General features: G+C 43.6%; 1 protein-coding gene across 3 annotated transcripts in view; it reads right to left on the reverse strand.

Annotated features, from left to right (window-relative positions):
• Window positions 1-19473, reverse strand: part of TDRD9 (tudor domain containing 9) — a 93881-nt gene that overhangs the window by 53672 nt on the left and 20736 nt on the right. For 2 of the 3 annotated variants that reach the window (XM_081909145.1, XM_081909146.1), the window contains exons 2-7: window positions 19039-19139; window positions 14368-14468; window positions 11199-11420; window positions 10576-10698; window positions 9106-9186; window positions 5717-5884 (exon numbers count right to left, since the gene is read on the reverse strand). In XM_081909145.1, coding sequence (XP_081765271.1) covers window positions 5717-5884; window positions 9106-9186; window positions 10576-10698; window positions 11199-11420; window positions 14368-14468; window positions 19039-19139 — 796 coding nt within the window. Of the gene's footprint in view, window positions 1-5716; window positions 5885-9105; window positions 9187-10575; window positions 10699-11198; window positions 11421-14367; window positions 14469-17407; window positions 17502-19038; window positions 19140-19473 lie in introns of those variants that run through there. The other variant, XM_081909147.1, reaches the window with a different exon arrangement.

A 19473-nucleotide genomic window follows, 5' to 3' on the forward strand; every position in this document is an offset into this window, starting at 1 on the left:
AATGAAAGAGAGAGGTCAGGGATGGGTTGTGAACGGCAGGGATGAGTGAAGGAAATCATGCAAAAGGTCACAGGTTCAATTCCTAGGTAGAGTGGGGGGGGCCCCCTATGTTATAAGAACCCTGGAGAGCTGCTGCCAGTCTGTGTAAGCAATGCAGAGCTAGATAGACCAAGAGGTCTGTCTCCGTATAAGGCTGGTATAGTTTAATTGTTGTTGGGAATTATAATTTGGTGACGGGTAAACTATGTTGCTCAAAATTCTGGAGGGGAGGAAATGTGCTTAAATGCATAGTGTGTACATAGCCCTGATGGCGGTTCGTTCCCCGACCAAGATACTGAAGGCAGGCAACCAACTGGTACAGAGAATATTTTATGATGAACTGAACTCCTGATACATTTCAAGCACAGCTGCTTTTCCTGTGGAAGGACTTCTAGTATGATTTTATTCTCCTCCCAATTATGCCAAAGTTGACAGGCAGGAAGTACAAAAGGGCACATTCTGCTCCGGATTGCGGAACATAAAGAAGCTGCTTCCTTCAATCTTTGGTAAGATGTAGTCTATTTATGAGAAAGGAGCTTTTAGGCGAACATGAAGAAACTTGCAATTCCCAGCCAACACAAATCTTCCATCAGTACATTTTTCAAAGCCTAATTCACAATGTTAATTAACCGAAAGTCTTCTAAAAGGAGATGCAATTCCACCTGAGTGAACAGCCTTTGTTCCCCTTGGCTAAAGAATGAATTATTTTCTAAGGTCAGAGAAACCTGGCTAATCAACATATTTAAAAATTGTGTGTAACAGAAGTAGACAGATAGTGAAACAATGCTTTTTAAAGAGTTTGCTGGTTTTTACAAGTTCCATTTATGTACAATTGTAGCATGATTCCCAAACGCCTTGGTACTCGTATGTTTTGGCTCCTGAATGCTGAAAACCCAGGAGTGTTCTGGTTTTTGAATGTTCTTTGGAAGCCAAACGTCCAACGTGGCTTCCAACTGAGTGCAGGAAGGTCCGGCAGCCAATCAGAAGCTATGCCTTGGTTTTCAAATGGTTCCAGGAGTCGAATGGACTCCCAGAACGGATTAAGTTTGACAACCAAGGTAAGGTAAAGGTAAAGGGACCCCTGATCATTAGGTCCAGTCGCAGATGACTCTGGGGTTGCGGCGCTCATTTCGCTTTGCTGACCGAGGGAGCCGACGTACAGCTTCTGGGTCATGTGGCCAGCATGACTGAGCCACTTCTGGTGAACCAGAGCAGCGCACGGAAATGCTGTTTACCTTCCCGCCAGAGAGGTACCTATTTATCTATTTGCACTGGTGTGCTTTCAAACTGCTAGGTTAGCAGGAGCAGGGACCGAGCAACGGGAGCTCACCCCGTCGCAGGGATTCGAACCGCCGACCTTCCGATCGCCAAGCCCAAGAGGCTCAGTGGTACCACTGTTCTAAACTTGGCAGTCCCGAGATAGAAAAGCAGTGAACAATTTTTTTGGCGCACGTAGCACACGCTATGCATGGTGTCCTAAAGAGATGTGGACACAGAATCGCAGAGTTGGGAGAGACCTCCCCCAAGGGTCATCCAACCCCCTGCAATGTTGGAAACAAATAATCACAATATAAAGTGTGCTAGACTGTTAGCAAACAAACAAACAAAAATCATGTTGCAGTCCTCCCAATGACGTTGGACCCCAACTGCCACCAGCCCGTGAGCATGGCTAATGGTCAGGGATGACGAGAATTGAGATCCACAACATCTGGAGAGGTTCCCCGACCCTGTTGCTCAGTGACCATTAACCCAAATCCTTATGTGAAGATGTTAGTTTCATTTGAACAGTTGCATATATTTCACCTAAGGCAGTGAGACTGGATGGTCGGGATGGGTTGGTGAACCATTTTATGAAGGCTACAGGCCGTTTCATCTTCTATCTTATCCTAGGATTATTCCCTTCTTACTTGTTAGAATGTAAAAGCCATCAGTTTGAGTTTCTCTGCTTCAGTAGCTTTCAGAGCTTGAGTTTTCACCTTGCTGAAGCTTCGGCGCTTTGTTCTTTTTCTTTTTTGCTATCTCCGAAGACAAGAGCTGCCAGGGCGTTTTACCAGGCAAGTTTGCAGTTTGACAAATACAAGAGTCCACAAGTGGTACCCTGGCTGCCAGAAGTGACCCATTCAAACTGGAAGCAAATCTGATAGAGACAGCTTTACCCAACACAATGCAGGATTCTCACGAGCCCAGCACAGAAATAAAAAAATAAGAGAATAATTTTAAATAATTTATTTTGCCTTTATAAACCAAAGTACTCCCAAGTTGCTCTACTCCTGGGGAAAAGCAGCTGTTGGGATCCAACAACAATTCATGCAAGGAAGCCTATTCACCCAGGCTTTCCCCCACCAGGTTACGCTGATGCATTACAAATCTACTGATTTGTGATGTGCTTTGCATTTGGTTTTACTGATGAAATTTTATTGTTGATTTTTGTGCTACTCAATACTACGACACTTTTTCTTAATGTTGACGGTACAGAACATTTTGCGAACAAGTAAATTTGGTTTTTTTTAAAGGAAGAAAATGACAAAACTCTCCTCGGATAAGAGAAATAAAACTTTTGACATGCTTTGTGATTACATAAATCTTTTCATGTTGCAAGCCCCCTTGAGCATGGTTCTAACTTCTTCTTCTTCTTCCTCTTCTTTGGTGATCAATCGTAGCTGAGTACGATTGTCTTCCATAAACACGGTTTTAACAATGAGTCCGTAATTGACTGTGAAGGCCAATTCTGGATCCATACGTCCTTCTACAGTGGGGACATTGGTTTCCGGTCAGGAGTTGATCACGGTATGGTTCTAACTATGGAAAGGTGGCATACAAATAGCGGGGCATTTCTTAAAAGGGATTCTCCCCCCCCCCCCCACAGACCAGTGGCATTCCTGAGTGGGGACAGCATTCTCCTACTGGCAAAAGTAGTTGAGGGGGTTTCAAGCACCGAGATGTAGACAAACTAAAAATGGAGCCTTGTACAGAGTAACCAATGACAAGCAAGCAGGTCTGCACCCTGTAAACATAAGAAAAGGGTGTGGTGCAGTATTCTCACTGAAAACAAGAATTCCAAATTTGTGCATCATTCTAACCTTACCTCTTCTGATCTACAACTCCCATAATACAGAAATGTAACAAATAATAAATAATCATGCTATTCCTCCTCATATTCATAAAGTTATACTGGCATAGTTGCCTGGGGTAGGTGGGCACGAGGTTGGGAAAGGCTGCTCTAAAAACTGGTGCTTTCTGCTCAAGCATCAGAACCTGCCTATGCACTGCAGTGCAGTATCGGGCTCCAAGCCTTTGTGTATGTTTATGAAAACACAGAAAGAAGAAGCTGTAGCTGCTCTAACCCATCTGTACCAGATTTCCACAGCAGCCAGCCAGGCTAGTAGTTGCAGCACCATGGATAGCTCCCATGGCTCTGACACAGGCCAGAGGTAAAGGGAGAGACTGTGGTTCTTAAAGGGCCAACCTGCTGGTCCCTCCTTCTGTTCCCTGCATCACTGGGCAGAACAGGTAGACTCATCATTTGTGTGATGAGTCAGGCTCCGAGGACAAGCATCTGTGTAGGCTCCAGACCACCAGCGCTGAACTCTGTTGGTTCTCAACACATCAGCATGAGGAGCCTGATCCGATTCCTCAGTTGGAGGCTGAGTATCCTTGGGCCTACCTCCTCTGACTGTGAGGCCACAACACCAGTTTCCAACTGGCATCCAACCCATTACATAGAATTGCATCCAATGAAGCACTTACTCTCTTTCCAAAATGCTTCTCCAGAGTTTCTTTTTTTAAAACTCTATTTGCATTAGCCAACGACCATAGCAACATAAAACAAGCAATATATACAATTAAAAAGACAACAATTGGTAAAAGGACAATCAAACCGTCAAGATTATCGTTCAGATAGTGGCCCTTAATCTCACTGCACCCTCGATAAACCTTTGCTGTTGTCCGATCATTTTGATCTGATAACAGAAAGAATGTGGCCGCAGATGGGTGGCCTGGGATGGAGACAGAGTCGTTTCTCAGTTGGAATCTTTTGGTATCTGCCCAACCCCTCTGGGGCTGATTTTGAGGGTGGGCTGGAGGCCGCTAGCTCAAGTGCCCTGCATCAGCAGATCCAAAGTGTTCGATACCACCCATAGCTGTCAGCTTTTTCAAAATAAAATAAAAAAGCAACACCCTTCATGAAACAGCAAACGAAGCTTGGTGCCTTTTCTCCTAGGAAAACTCCAAAAGGGCTCCACCGCTATTATCAAAGCTGCTTCAGAGCTGCCCTAAAGGTACAAAACACAAGCGCCTGTACCATCCTATTTGTTCCTCCCTGCTAAGCAAAGAAGAAGGGCCGTAAGCCAGGAAAGGCAGAAGGGGGAGTGAGAAGAGGGGGAGGAAATACAGTAGCAATAATGGGAGGATTAAAGCGGTACAATCTTTTCAGAAGGTTGGGGTAGAGGAGCCAGGATCCTAAAGCAGCCCCTTTCCCATACACATGAAGGTGTCGGGCTTGAAATCAAATGGCAAGGAAACCCTAATTGACAGAAGCAGTAACACATCTGACAGATCCAATCCTGGAAGTTTTTAAAAAGCAGATTTTCCAATTGCACAAATTCTCTGTCAGACTTTAAAAAAGGGGGGGTGGAGATAGTCAGTGTATAGTCTACTATACACTGACTATCTGCCTTAGAACAGCAACTAACAGGTGCAAAACCAGGATAAATTTATGAAGAAGGTGACAAAGTGTTACCTGCTGAAAGGTAAATGTGAAGAAGAGGTTCCAGCCAAAGAAAAAATGTTGTTGTTTTTAAATACGGTTTGGGCTGTTTCTTTTAAATATGGAAAACTGTATGTTCTACCTTTATATAATTTTTGTGCATGCTGCCCCTGACATTGCTTGTCATTTAATTGATTGATAAACATGTAACACCTAATTGTCCCTAATCCCTCAGTTGTTTTTTTCCAAACTGCGCATTATCAGCTTCCCAGCTGCAAATCCCCCCCCACAAAAAAACTACACACATTTTGTGTCCAACCACACACTAAAGAAACCTTGATCTGACCTGATAGGGAGAGACTTTCTAGTCAACTTTCCTGACTCTCTTACTTGCCACGCATCACCAGGAATCTTTCACAAACATCCAGAAAGATTATATAAGCCTCCCTCCCTGTTCTGTCCATGGGTGTTGCCAACACACTGCTGTCAAATACATGAATGCTGACGGGACATTGTTATAACAGGACAGATACTCTTTGTTCTGTGTATCGGGACTTCGATGACTGCAGGAGTCTATCAGTTTGCCTTTGATTGGCACTCTTGCTTGTTAACAGATACGCCTGCCTGGAGTGTACAGCCAATTAATTTTCTCCTCTCCCACAGGCCCCTTCCCCTCCCCACTGAATTAAGTCTGAAACCATTAAATCAATGCTTCGGCGGGATTCACTCGTTAGATCACATTACACTGACCATGCAGAATCTGAAACCTGGTTTAAAAGGAAGATGTTATGTCAGGGTGGGTGGGGGAGAATCTCTACTTTAAACCTCTTCCTTTCTTACCTCCTGAAGCTACTATGCATATGCCAGAAAAAGGAGAGGGGGAATTTCTTGGGGTTTTAAGCCCATCTCTTTACCCTTAATATCCCCAAAATTATTCTAGACAGAGAGACCAAAGCCAGTTGTTTTCCATACCCTGATATGACTGAGAATAGGCCTCAGGTCGTCGAGGTAATACTCTTCAATAGCGTGAGGCTTGCCTTCTACTTCAAACACATATGCCGGATACAGCCTGTTGCGGACTGGGATAGCAAAATAGTCGGCAAACTCTTGGCAATTGATTGTCGCAGACATCAGAATTACCTGTGGAAAGGGGGGAGTATGAAAACGAGCTTCACAAGCTTCACAGCTTGAATTCCTACTGTGTACAGTGGAACCTCGGGTTAAGTACTTAATTCGTTCTGGAAGTCCGTTCTTAACCTGAAACTGTTCTTAACCTGAAGCACCACTTTAGCTAATGGGGCCTTCCGCTGCTGCCGCGCCGTGGGAGCACGATTACTGTTCTTATCCTGAAGCAAAGTTCTTAACCCGAGGTAATATTTCTGGGTTAGCAGAGTCTGTAACCTAAAGCGTATGTAACCCGAGGTACCACTGTACTGAATATTGTTACTATGTTATGTATTTTTATGTTTTTATTTTGTAAACTGCCATGTGTTCCTCAGATAAAGGGTGCTATGCAAATTTAATAAATAATAATAAAGCTTTTTGCATTTGACACTTTGTGTGTGTGTGTGTGTGTCTGTGTGTGTGTGTGTGTGTGTGTTTTAAGAAGAGATGTGGGTATAGATAGTTTCAGACACTGACTACATTTGATCTTGTCCATACAAGAAAAAAGCACAACGTGTTTGCTCAATGTGCACATTGATTAAAAACCCTTGGGGCACAATATTGCCCCACGTGTCTCTTGTTAATAGATACGAAGTGTCACAAAATCGGAGTCGGGGGCGCTGCTTCCAAATGCCATTCTGCTAGTGTCATGCGATCCCCTCTGTGTAAATGTCATTTCTAGGGTTCGTCATCAGCACGATCAGGCCTCAAAACGTAAGAGCAGCCCTGCCAGTGGCCTCTCGAGTCCAGCATCCTGGTTCCCAGAGGCATCTGGTTTGCCAGTGGGAGAACCTCCCAAGCAGTACTGCTCGATTGCAATTCCCAGCAATTAGTATTTAGAGGCTTAAAGCCAGTTAAGGTTTCTGCATGTGCTGTAGAAAGAAGGGAGGGGCAGATGGGGCTCGTCAACCTGGGAAGGTAGCCCATCTAAGAGAAGGAAAAAAACTGGTCCTAAACCCACCAACTGTAAAGGAGATGAATTTATTTGACCCTATATACATCAAGCTATATTCTATCTTTATCACCAAACTCCAAATATAATTGCACATTGTATTAATTAACATTATTTCTTAATATATTAGTGGCCATGTGACGATTTTAGCTTATAAATTTTATTGTTCAATGTCTTAACCTGTATATTAAGGTACTTTTTTAGTTCTCTTTAGAGTAGGCAATGTCTTGATAATATAAATGTTTTAAGTTTTTTGTATTAATCCAGCATATTTTCTTTTAATAGTTGAATGATTCTATGTACATTGCGGCAGCCTTTGGCTATGTGCAATAAAACTGACTGACTGGTCCTAAACCTCCACTGCCTTGTGGCAGGTATATCTTCAGGAGCAGAAAAGGCTAAGGAGTAAACCCTACACAAATCCAGAGTGGAGTCCCTAAGGCGGTTGGATGGCGCCTTGAATGCCTCCTTGCAGCAACGCCTGCAGCCAAGCTGGTGCCAAATGTCTTGCCCTGATTTCCTTTGGACCACATCAATGATGTAATAATAATAATAATAATAATAATAATAATAATAATAATAATAATGGGTGGCTTACAACATAAATAAAAACACAACAAAGCATCAAACATTAAAAAACAAAATATCCTATACGAGCAACAAACAAACCAACAAATCAATAGAAACAAATAACAATAATAAACAATTTGCAGTTATACCCAAATTAAAATAACCGCCAACCACAACTAAACGTTTAACCAACATCGGCCCAACAAAAAAACAAATCAGAAGAACAAAAATTAGAACCGTTTAAAACATTTTAGCCAGTTGCCCCAACCCAAGAGTGTATGCCTGAGAAAGTAATGTGGGGGATTTCTAAATCTGAATAATGAAGGACCTGACTTCCAGCTTTGATGAGGTTGTGTCCTGATGGCACATGTTTTGGCGATCCTCTGATACATACTTCCCCCACTATAATATGCGCCTCCAATGTTATTTCCTTATTCTTTGTAAACGTTGCAAGTAGCAACAGAACATATCAATGCTGGTTAATGCAAGCATGATCCTGTACTGCAGCAGACTGGGCAGAAGGGGGTTGGAACAAGGCTGAGAGGGGGCTTGTCGTCTGGGCATCCCAGGACCTCCATATACATTGCCCAGGTTTGAACCCTGGAGAGGTCACGCCAGTGCTGCTAACACAGCAGTTTGACCACCTTCAGAGGCGCAATCCATCGTCTCTTGAGACAGACAGATGCAATCAACAACCTCGACCGTTTCCAACAGTGGAGGTAGGATATAGCCTTATCCTCCTATAGCTGCCTTCCTTGTGCCTCTGTCTACTACAACAGCCTCTCCCAACCTCTGAATGCTTTGCACTGCAACTCCTATCAGCCCCAGCCAACACAGCTGTTGTATTTGTAGTCCAAAACTTCCAGAGGTCCCCCAATCAGGGAAAGGTTGTCCTAGAGCATCAGCTACCCATCACTGTTGGATGCTTGAAACAGCCGTGGAAGCCCGCTAAACTTCTCAGAAGAGATGGCATGCTTTTCAATAGTTATGTACGCAGCACATCAATGCTTTCCACCACTTCACGGCCTTTTCATCCAACAGCGAAACTGTTGGGATCAGGTTTCATTATCGCTATTCTATGAACAAAGGGTTGAGCCGGAAAAGATCGCAAATGCACAAGGGGTACTCTGAAGTCTGCAGATGCTCCCAGAAGAAATTATTCCAGGGGAAACAGAATGCCCAACCATGATGCACTCCAGCTGAAAACTCGCCAGCCCCGATGTGCAGGGATTGCTCCGGGGCATTCCCAGCTGCGTTTCCTGGCTTTGAATGGGCTGGATTCAGCTGTGATGCCCTTTTCAGCTGGAGAACGAGTGATAGCTGGCAGCAGATGGCATTGGCGAAACAAACAAGGGAACCTGGAAGGCGCAGGACTGGGGGGGGGGGTGGAAAGAGAACGTGTGCAAGGGGCAGGGTGGGCCTTAATTGACTTTCAAAAGCAACCAGATATCTCAGGATAGAGCTGTTTGTGACGCAATCCAGATGTCCTTTGTCCCTGTATGCTGATGTCTAAGTCCTACTCTGTCACTACTTTGAGAGCCTGGTAGGCTGTTACATGACACCCCTAACACCAAAAAGCCAGCAGCGCAGTATTAGGAGATTATTTCCATGCCACATAATTATGATAAGCCTATCTTGCATTTTCAGAATGCTTTAACTTGTAGTTTAAATTTACCTTCACAAATCGCGAATTGGTGCGCAACAGTTTACGGACCACCAGCAGTAAGAAATCCATCTCTTCAGTACGCTCGTGCACCTAAAGGGGGTCACAGATGAGAGGGCTTAACGCGAGTGAAGTGAACTTTAGAGCTGCACTGAGCTCAGAGATCAGCGTTCTCCCTAGCTAATTCTCCCCACCACAGCCTAGGGCCCTCGTACCTATGGGACCGCCTCTCCTGGTATGCCCCACGGAGAGCCTCAAGGTTCATAAATAGCAACACCCTAGTGGTCCCGGGCCCTAAGGAAGTTAGATTAGCTTCAACCAGAGCCAGGGCCTTTTCAACACCGGCTCCGGCCTGGTGGAACACTCTGCCTCATGAGACCAGGGCCCTGCAGGATCTGATTTCTTTCCGCAGGGCCTGTAAGACAGAGTTGTTCCACCTGGCCTTTGGCTTGGAGCCAATTTGATTCCCTCCCCCTCTTTCTTTTTCCTTTCTCCTCCTGTGATGAGGCTGCATTTTAATATTTTAATGTTTCAATATTTTAATGTTGTATTTTAATCTTGTTTTTAAGTTATATTCATTCAACTTGTTTTTATTATTGCTTGTTAGCCGCCCTGAGCCCGGCCTTGGCAGGGGAGGGCGGGGTGCAAATAAAAATTATTATTATTAGTTGTCAGGAGATCAGAAGGGAAACCCTGGCATGCACATTTCTCTTCCTCTCTCACCCCATCTTTCCTGGTTGCAGCTAAAAAGGTGCAGAGTTATCATTTGACCATGAACCGGTTCAAAGTACGAAAGGAAAATAAAACAGGCTAAAGGCAAAAAATGCAGCAGCCAGATTACTGGCTGGGATGTGATTTAGGACCCACTTCACTCCTAACGAAACTGCATTGGCTGCCATTTCATTTCCCAGCCCGATTCAAGGTGCTCACATTAGTGTTTAAAGCCCTAAACAACTTAGGCCTGAAATCCTGACCCTACCGACCCTCCCAGGTGTTAAGAATAGCAGTGTGGCCCTATTGGTACCGTTCCACCGCACTCGGAAGTTGAGAGTGGTGGCAGCAGCAGCCCAGGAAAGCGCAATCTCTGCAGCAGCTCCTAAGTTGTAAAATTCCCTCTACACAGGGGTGAGCCTTGCTTCTTTGCTATACAGCTTTCAGTGCTGAAGAAGTACCTTTTTACCCAGGCCATTGGGTGTTTTCAGGGACCACCCTATTTATGTCGTTGTAGTATGTTTTACTCGTAATAAATTTGATGACAATGATCTGCATTTCCAATGGGGAGTGCACTCCAAAGATATGGTGCCACCACAGAGAAGGCGCTGGCCCCTGGTACCACCAACCTGGCAGCTCTCAATGATGAACGCAGATATTACAGGCATCCAAGCGCTATTCTCATGCAGAAGGTGTGAGGTTAAGAGCCCAATGGAAACATTTCCTACAATAAGCAGCCCTGGTGCAATCTTTTATCTTCCTTCAACTTACTTCATCTATGAAGACGTGGGTGAACTCTGAAAGGCTTTTGGACCCCACTATTTTCTGAAGGAGAACTCCCGTCGTCATATAAATCAGCCTCGTGTCCTTGGATGCAACTTTTTCTAAACCAACCTAAAAACCATTGAAAAAAATAAACACCACACAGTTTGCTTCAAACACGTATCATGAAAACATTTGTGGCAGTCAACGAATTTTGGCTGAAATGGTTCCCACGCACAGGAAGGGCTGGTATGAAAGGTGCTCTATAATGCACCCTTGTTTGTCCCAAGTGTCACCTGAGCATAATGAAAAAGAAGCTGTTCTGGAACAGAAATGTCCTCAGAAGAACAAGCAACAAGGTATTAAATTGCGGCCCTTTCTGAAAAGACCTAAAATTGGTGGCCATTCACTAGAGAAACTTGAGCCACAGACCTGCAGCAGGACGGCAAATGCCTTTTCTGCACAGGAGATTGGGATTCGACTAAACCTCCATTTCAGCACACAACAAAGGCCGTCTAAGAATCAGATGATTTGGCCCCTCCAATTCCCAGAGGGAAGAAAGTGAAAAGAGAGATTCAGGTGGGTTCTTTACACAACACGCGCTTTAACGTTGGGTGAACATGCCACTGTACCTGGTAGCCGACAAGTTCCCCCAGTGGCCACGCCCGCTGTTTACTAATCCACCTTGCAATACTGCTGGCACCAATTTTCCTAGGCTGAGTCACTACGATGTTGCAGTAGGTGGAGCGCTGCACACAGTGGTCCAAAACAAACTGTGGAAGCTGAGTGCTTTTGCCGCTGCCGGTAGATCCACGCACGATTAGCACAGAGTTGCTTTCTATCAAGGAGATTATCTTAAAAAAAAAAAAACAGAACCGTAACTTAAGACACGTCTGCAGGCCACAATCTTTAACAGCCTTCTCTGGATTTTGATCACCTTCTCAGTTCTTTCACATTAAAAAAAAGAGGAAAAGATCCACATTTGTTCTTTCTGTTGCCTGCTGATGAATTTAGAGGGTTGGTCAAGAGAAGCTCTTCTCCTCCAGGTGAAAATGATGGAATATGTGGAGCTGGCTGTCCTTACTGGAAGAATCCGCGACCAAAAAGGAGAGGATTACCAAGAAGAGTGGAAGAAATTTAAGGACTATTTGAATAAATACTGTGATATTAAAATTTAGGAATTACTTGAAAGTACCAGAATAGGCCTAGGATTAAAATAAATTAACTAGATAAATAAGATTTAGAACCTAAAGGAAAGTTAAATTTTTTTATTTTAATTGGAATACTGTGTTTTTAAAAAATGATACCAGAAAACTGCTGCATTTTAATTACAAGGAAATTCAGATGGGAGGGCTCAGAGGAGGCCCAAAATGTGTTTATGAGGTTAGCAGTTTAAATAATTAATTCATTTGTGTTGTTTAGGTGTTAGGTTGTTTAGGTATTTAGGTACCTTGTTTTTATTTTCTTTTTTGTTTATATCTGTTATCTTGTCTTTTTTCCTTTTCTTTTTTCTGTTTTTCTTTTGTTGCGATATGTGTTATATCTGTAAGAAACTTAATAATTTTTATTTTATTTTTTAAAAGAGAAGCTTCTCCTCTCTCCCACTTGCGAACGTTATCCTCAACACAAAGTGCTTCTCCTCTCCTTTAAGGGAGGGGTGGGGAACCTGTGGTCCTCCAAATGTGGCTGGAGTCCAGCTCCCGTCAGAATGGCTTCTGGCCAGAGAGGGCAGAAACTGCAGTCCAGCAAACACTGAAGCCAGCAAACCATCCGTTCTCCACTGCTGCTTCAAATCCTATGCATGGCCTTGCCTTACTCTTTCAGTCCGTGTTCCCTTGCACATGACCTTCCATGGCAGGGGGTTGGACCAGTGTTAGAAACTCAGCTATATAAGCTAGGCACCAAATGGCTCCTTAAACCAGGGTTACAGTCACCAAAACTGAACGTCCAGCTGCCATTTTGCGGTCAGACAGTTCAAAAGTTGTATTCCCCCCCCCCCGCCCGAGGCATTTTTGTTGGGGATTGTAGGGAAAGACCTGCCAAAAAAGTTGAAAAAAATCTTCATGTATGCGACAACGGTAGCACAAGGATGGAAGACTGAAGAAACCCCAACTAAAGAATCATGGCAAGAAAAATTGATGGACTATGCAGAACTGGCAAAACTGACATATAAGCTACGGGACAAGGATAACTGTGACTTTAAGGATGAATGGGAACCCTTTCCAAAGTATCTGAAGACGCAACAAAGCGAACTGGACTCCTTGGCAGGTTTTGAATAAACATTCACAAACTTTTTATTGATAATAATCAGCTAAATAGTTTGAGGATCTGTACAACTTTGTAACATGCAGAAAACAGCGTTCTTAGAAAAACCAAAGACTGGAACTGAGGGAAGTCGGGGGCTGGGGTGGGGGGGATGGGTTGGTTTTGTGTGGGAGGGGGAGGAAAAATGGGGGTGGGGAAACAAGGATGATATGTTTTTGGATAATATGTCTTGTTATAATTTTGAATTAAATTTTTTTTTTAAAAAGTTGTATTTTTCCATTCCAGTTTTTGGTTCCTGAAATTGATTCCGATTGTGCAGATGGAATTCTACAGGATGTGGTGTTGTGTGTGTGAAAACAGGCGAGATCCAAGGATCCACCCTGGCACCCAGGCATCTTCACTTGGTCACAAGTGGCTGAATTCCGCCTGGCGAATTTCGAAAGCTGAGTTGGGACTACATGACCCTCCACACTTCCAACTCTACTGTAGGGTTCTGCGATTCAATCCCAGCATCTTCAGCTGCCATAACTTCTTCCCTGACACTGTCCAAAATGAAAATAAAGCTCTGGGGACACTGCCACCCCACGTTCTTGCTGAGTATTACCAAAGCATAGATGACCACAGTGAGATCCTCTTTACCCAAGAAAGGATGCAGCTGGCACACTAAGATTTTATGGATGAAAAGAAGAAGAAGAAGAAGAGTTTGGATTTGATATCCCGCCTTTCACTCCCCTTCAGGAGTCTCAAAGCGGCTAACATTCTCCTTTCCCTTCCTCCCCCACAACAAACACTCTGTGAGGTGAGTGGGGCTGAGAGACTTCACAGAAGTGTGACTGGCCCAAGGTCACCCAGCAGCTGCATGTGGAGGAGCGGAGCCGCGAACCCGGTTCCCCAGATTAGGAGACTACCCCTCTTAACCACTACACCACACTGGGCTCATTCAGAATAGGCCAAAAAACCAACTCCCTGGTCCATTAATCTAGTCCACATGCATCAACAGAGAAGCTTGAGACAGATATACATGGGAGGAAGCTATTAATGAATTACAAATACCAAAGGCAAGAAAACCTTTTCCAATACAGTGGTGCCCCGCAAGACGAACGCCTCGCAAGACGGAAAACCCGCTAGACGAAAGGGTTTTCCGTTTTGGAGGCGCTTCGCAAAAAGAATTTCTCTATGGGGTTGCTTCACAAGACGAAATAATCTTGCGAGTCCCCGCGGGTTTTTTTCGCTTTTTCCTCCTTTTCCTAAGCCGCTAAGCCGCTTATCAGCTGTTCCGCTGATAAGCCACTTAACAGCTGATCGCTGAAAGCTGCTAGACCGCTGTAGCGCTAATCCGCTAAACTGTCAATGTGCTTGCTTCGCAAGACGAAAAAACCGCTAGACAAAGAGAATCGCGGAACGGATTTTTTTTGTCTTGCGAGGCACCACTGTACCTGTTTTAGCACAAGTGAAAACCAAGCAGACAGTAGCTTGGGGGGTGGGAGAAAGACAACACAGCGTAACTTTATAAAGCCGAGATGCAACATCATTTACCTCTTCTCTGTATCTTGATACAGGCAGATCAGGATATTTGTAATTGCTGACTGGCATGCAAGTTGCAGGACTGGATTCATGCTGGGGTGGTTGGAGTGGAGCTAGAGACACAGTCAAAAAGGTTCAGAAAACACATGTCAAGTCAAATGCGAATTTGTCAGTTTCTCATCTTTTCCAACCTTAAATTCAGTTCTCCACATCAGTTTGGAATAAATAAAAGTCCTTTTGAAAATCCATCAGCTTTTAAAGCAAATTTCTCCCAATATACACAGGCTTATATGCAAGTTTACCTAAAATACAATTAATTTTTTTGCAAAGCAGATGCTACTGAAATAATGCATTTTCGTATTCTGTTTTGTATGCCAAGACCTGGCTTAGTTACATGAACTATGTTGCCTCTGCAGTTATTAAAAAGATGCTCTTGCATCTGAAGCCACTTTTCTGAAAAAAGCACTTTGCTTACTCCTGTTTATACCTGGCTATAAATAATCTGGATTCATTTCTGTTCTATACATCTTCTGAATAGTTCCCCTCCTCTGCCACCGCCCCCACAAAGAGTATTCTTCCCCAAAAAAATCCACGCTTTGAATTGAGGATTAACTGGATTTCCTCATATTTGCAGAGCTTGCATTATTCATGGCTTCTTGAAAGATCTGTTTTTTCTGGTGGCAAAAATCTGGACTTTTTGAAAGCACACAGACAGGCACACAAGCAAGATCCTTTGCCCTTGCTGATTTACACAACGTGTAAATTATTAGAGAATACAAACAAGATTTGGCAGCTGAATCAGCTGCAGACTTCTACCAAGTATTTTTACAGCACCTCTCGCAATCCTATTTCCCAAAATTACATGGGGGAGAAAAAAAGACCCACTTGATTTAGGTGAACTTAAAAAAGATCCTGTTTAGCCAGGTATTTGATGGCCAAATGTTCATATTTTGTATTTTTATATAGTGAACCACCCTGTGATCTTTGGATGAAGGGCAGCATACAAATTAGATAGATGATAGATAGATAGATAGATAGATAGATAGATAGATAGATAGATAGATAGTTAGTTCTTGGCAACTTGAAACTCTTAGCTGTGAGGGTAAGTGACTGTTTAAATGTTTTCACTTGTTCTCATGTTCTTAGATGGTTTCATTGTTTTTAAATGTTTGAAACGTGTTTTTATTTTTAAATATTATTGATTTAACGTTTTGGCTTTGCTGCCCTGGGCTCCTCTGGGAGGTAGTGCAAGAATAGAAATGTAAATAACAACAACAACAATAGTAATATTTAAAAAACCAAAAAACTGAGTCCTAAAATGGCTTTCCTCCGCAAGTATTATAATGAATATTTGCTGAGCCTCAAATAGCCCCATCCACGGACGGTACATGACACCCTGGTGTGGATGAAATGACGTACAATATTGATCGTGCACAAACTGAACTGAAATTCCACTTGCAGTTTACAACAGAAGAGCCATACTAGGAGCGGTATACCTGTCTGGAATCAGCCGGAATGCAGCAGTCTGGTCCCTAACTGAGAAGGGTGCAACAGCCCAGCTTGGACAACCACAACCACACTTCAGTTTAATACTTCAACCATACATCCATCAGATTCGGCTGGTGGCCCAACAAAGATAGCCTAACTTTTTTCTTTTGTCCATGCTCTGGTAACCTCTCTCTTGTGAAACACAGCAAAGGAAGAAGAAAACTCACAGAATCAGAGAGTGGTCATGTTCACACCATTCACCTATTGTCCATGCAGCTAAACTTCTTAGGAGGCTCAGAGCAAGTCCTTGCTTATGGGAAGACCTGAAGGCTTACTAAAAAAACATCTCTCCCTCAGCCAGTAATAGTCCCATGTCTGAGATTCTCCATAGCTTCAAAGACAGAAAGAGAAATTGGGAGTTGGCAACAACTCACTTGGAAGTAAACCACTTCCTAACCTCTTCTCTCTGCTGAGATGAGAAAGCTGAGGGCACACACCGGACTGTTACAGGATGTTAACAGGAAATACTGAGCCTAGGGCTTGCCGATCAGAAGGTTGGCGGTTCGAATCCCCATGACAGGTTGAGCTCCCGTTGCTTGGTCCCAGCTCCTGCCAACCTAGCAGTTCGAAAGCACGTCAAAGTAAGTAGATAAGGTAAATGGCGTTTCCGTGCGCTGCTCTGGTTTCGCCAGAAGTGGCTTAGTCATGCTGGCCACATGACCCGAAAAAACTGTCTGCAGACAAACGTCAGCTCCCTTGGCCAGTAAAGCGAGATGAGAGCTGCAACCCCAGAGTCGTTCGCGACTGGACTGAACTATCAGGGGTCCTTTACCTTTAAAGACTTCCTGCATTTCACTGCTGACATGAATGTGCAACTTGGGCCACTGTGCTGTTGCTCGGGTTGGGTGGCCATCTGCCATGTAGGCTTTGAGATTCCTGCATTGCAGAGGGTTGGACTAGATGACCCTTAGGGTCCCTCCCAATGCTACCATTTTATGATTCTGTAATTCCAAAGCTTTATATAAATGCAGCTAGTCTTAACAATCAGCCCCCTTCCACCAAGGTAAATGGCATTTAAAGGTGATTAACTTCACCTAGATTGTGCCCCTAATGAGCAGTAATACGCTTCTCCTTTTAATAAGGTTTTCTGGCCAGGATTCTTCTAAATATAATCCTTGGGAAAACTCATGTACACTACAGCATTCTGTCACAACAGTACAATGCTTGCTGGCTACCCACCCTCTGGCAAATTCAGAGATGTCAGTATGGAAACATCAACAGCTCTGCATGATTTGACCAATGCTGGAAGATATTTTAAGCCGCTAGGAGAAAATGATTCTGGCAGCATTGGAAAAATCCAGAGAGAATCATTGCCAGGTGCCTAGAAGTTTGTTGGTGACACCCAGGATCCTGAATTTCATGCTGTTTCCTAGGATCTATAGAGGAAATGTTGACACTGGGTCTTTACGGGCTTAATATTGGCGTCCAATACAAATTTCTCCACAGCACAAATGGTTGCCATGGAACTCATATTTTTTTCTTCACACAGAATCGCAACACTCACCCTCTTGTGAACTGTGACACAGCAAAGTGGGTAGCATTATAAGAAGGTGGGGGTTAAGCCGGTGAGCCCCCAAACCTTTGCTCAGGGTAGGGGCTGAGACCTCTTGTCAAGTTCTGCTAAGTTTGCCGCTGTGGGTGAAGTTGAGGGTTCAGGAAGGGAAGGGGTGTTTCTAACATAGAATCTTCTTGTGTTAGCAGAAATACAAAAGGGGAGACCAAACCAACTGCCCTCAAGATTCTGTGGACTGAACCAACTGTCCCAAAGGTTCTGTGGACCCTGGAAAGCATATAACTTCCTCCTCCATGCCAAAGATAAGCAACTGTGATTGCTTCAGGAGCGGGATCAGGAGAATTCCAATGGACTTGAGATGAAGGGAGAATCATTCCTCCTACACTTCCAAAACTGTTGCTACATCCCTTCCTTTGGCCCAAGGAAAACCCTCATAACAGTTTCAATGGTGATGGGTCAGCTGGTGGCAAAGCATGGTCCAGAGAAAACTGGCCTTCTGCAAATGTGATGCTTGGACAGAATGCAAGATAGTTGGGTGGCAAACAGTGAAGGAGAACTGCACTCTGCCTGTCCCCAAATTACTGTTGAAGACACTTAACCAGGCACCCCCAAACTCAGCCCTCCAGATGTCTTGGGACCACAATTCCCATCATCCCTGACCACTGGTCCTGTTAGATAGGGTTGATGGGAGTTGCAGTCCCAAAACATCTGGAAGGCCGAGTTTTATATATACTTATATAATAATATTTTATTAAGTTTTACAAAAGGTTAACAACCGACAAAAATCAACAAAATTCACAAAAACAACAAACAACAAACATCAAAAATACAAACAAAAAAACAGAAAAAAGGAAAACATAAAAAAGAAAGTTTAGCATGAAAGAAAAAAGAAAAAAAAGAACTCTCTTTCAAATTAATAACCTTCAAGACCTTATTTTCCTTACTTCCATCCGCCTTCCTTTCTTGTATTCCACTTTAGAAATTAATTCAGCAAGATCATTCATTATTCATTTTTATCCTTTATCCCTCCCTTTGTACTCTTATTTATCTTAATCACTAGAACCCCTTCATTTCATTTTCAATGCCCTCAGCATTCAAAGGAAGGCCGAGTTTGGGGATACCTGCACTTAACAGTAGGGAAGGGATAGCCAATCTGATGTGCTCCAGGTGTTGTTGGGACCAGACTTTATCACAGAATCATAGCATTTGAAGGGACCCCGAGGATCATCTAGTCCAACCCCCTGCAATGCAGGAATATGAAGCTGTCCTATACAGAGATTGAACCTGAAACCTTGGCGTTATCAGCACCATGCTCTAACTAACTGAGCTATCCAGACTTCCACCAGCTCCAGCTAACATGGTTAATAGCCAGGGACGATGCAGAATGCAATCCAGCAACCTCTGAGAACATCGTGCATTTTCAGTCTAGGAAAATATGCGCTCAGTTCCTCCTGTTGACTCTTGTGCACAAGTGTTGCGCATATACACAAACACACTCCAGCTAGGCACCGCTTCAAGTTCACATACATGATCTTAATCCAGCCTCTACCAAATGCAGCATCTCACAATTTACGCATGGCTGCCTAAGGTGCCTTTAAAGTTAAGGAGAATTTTTTTTTTACCTGGTTCACAGGGAGGCCAACTGCTGTCTGATGCATCGAGTTCATCGGACTCCAGTTGTCTGTATCTTTCAACATATTCAACTCCAGCACTCTGTCGAGCTCTGTCAGGTGGGAAGACAAAATACAGTCTCACTCTTATTTCATAAACTCAAAGAAACCTTTATTTTTAAAAAAGTTTTACAAGTTGTGTGTCTTTTGTCTCGCGATTTGATCCTTCTACATGGTATTGTATGTACTGTGGCATTTTATGTGTTGTGACTTGCAGTTGTTTTTATTGATCATCGTTTAGTAGTTACTTATTGTAATTGTAAAGAGTGATTTCTGTTTAATTATTTGCTGATGCTTTGAGAGCACACTTGTACCTTGGTTCTCAAATTTAATCCATTCCAGGAGTCCGTCCGACTCCCAAAAATGGTTCGAAAACCAAGGTGCGGC

This window comes from Podarcis melisellensis (assembly GCF_964234715.1).
Source record: "Podarcis melisellensis genome assembly, chromosome: 1".
NCBI lineage: Eukaryota > Metazoa > Chordata > Lepidosauria > Squamata > Lacertidae > Podarcis > Podarcis melisellensis.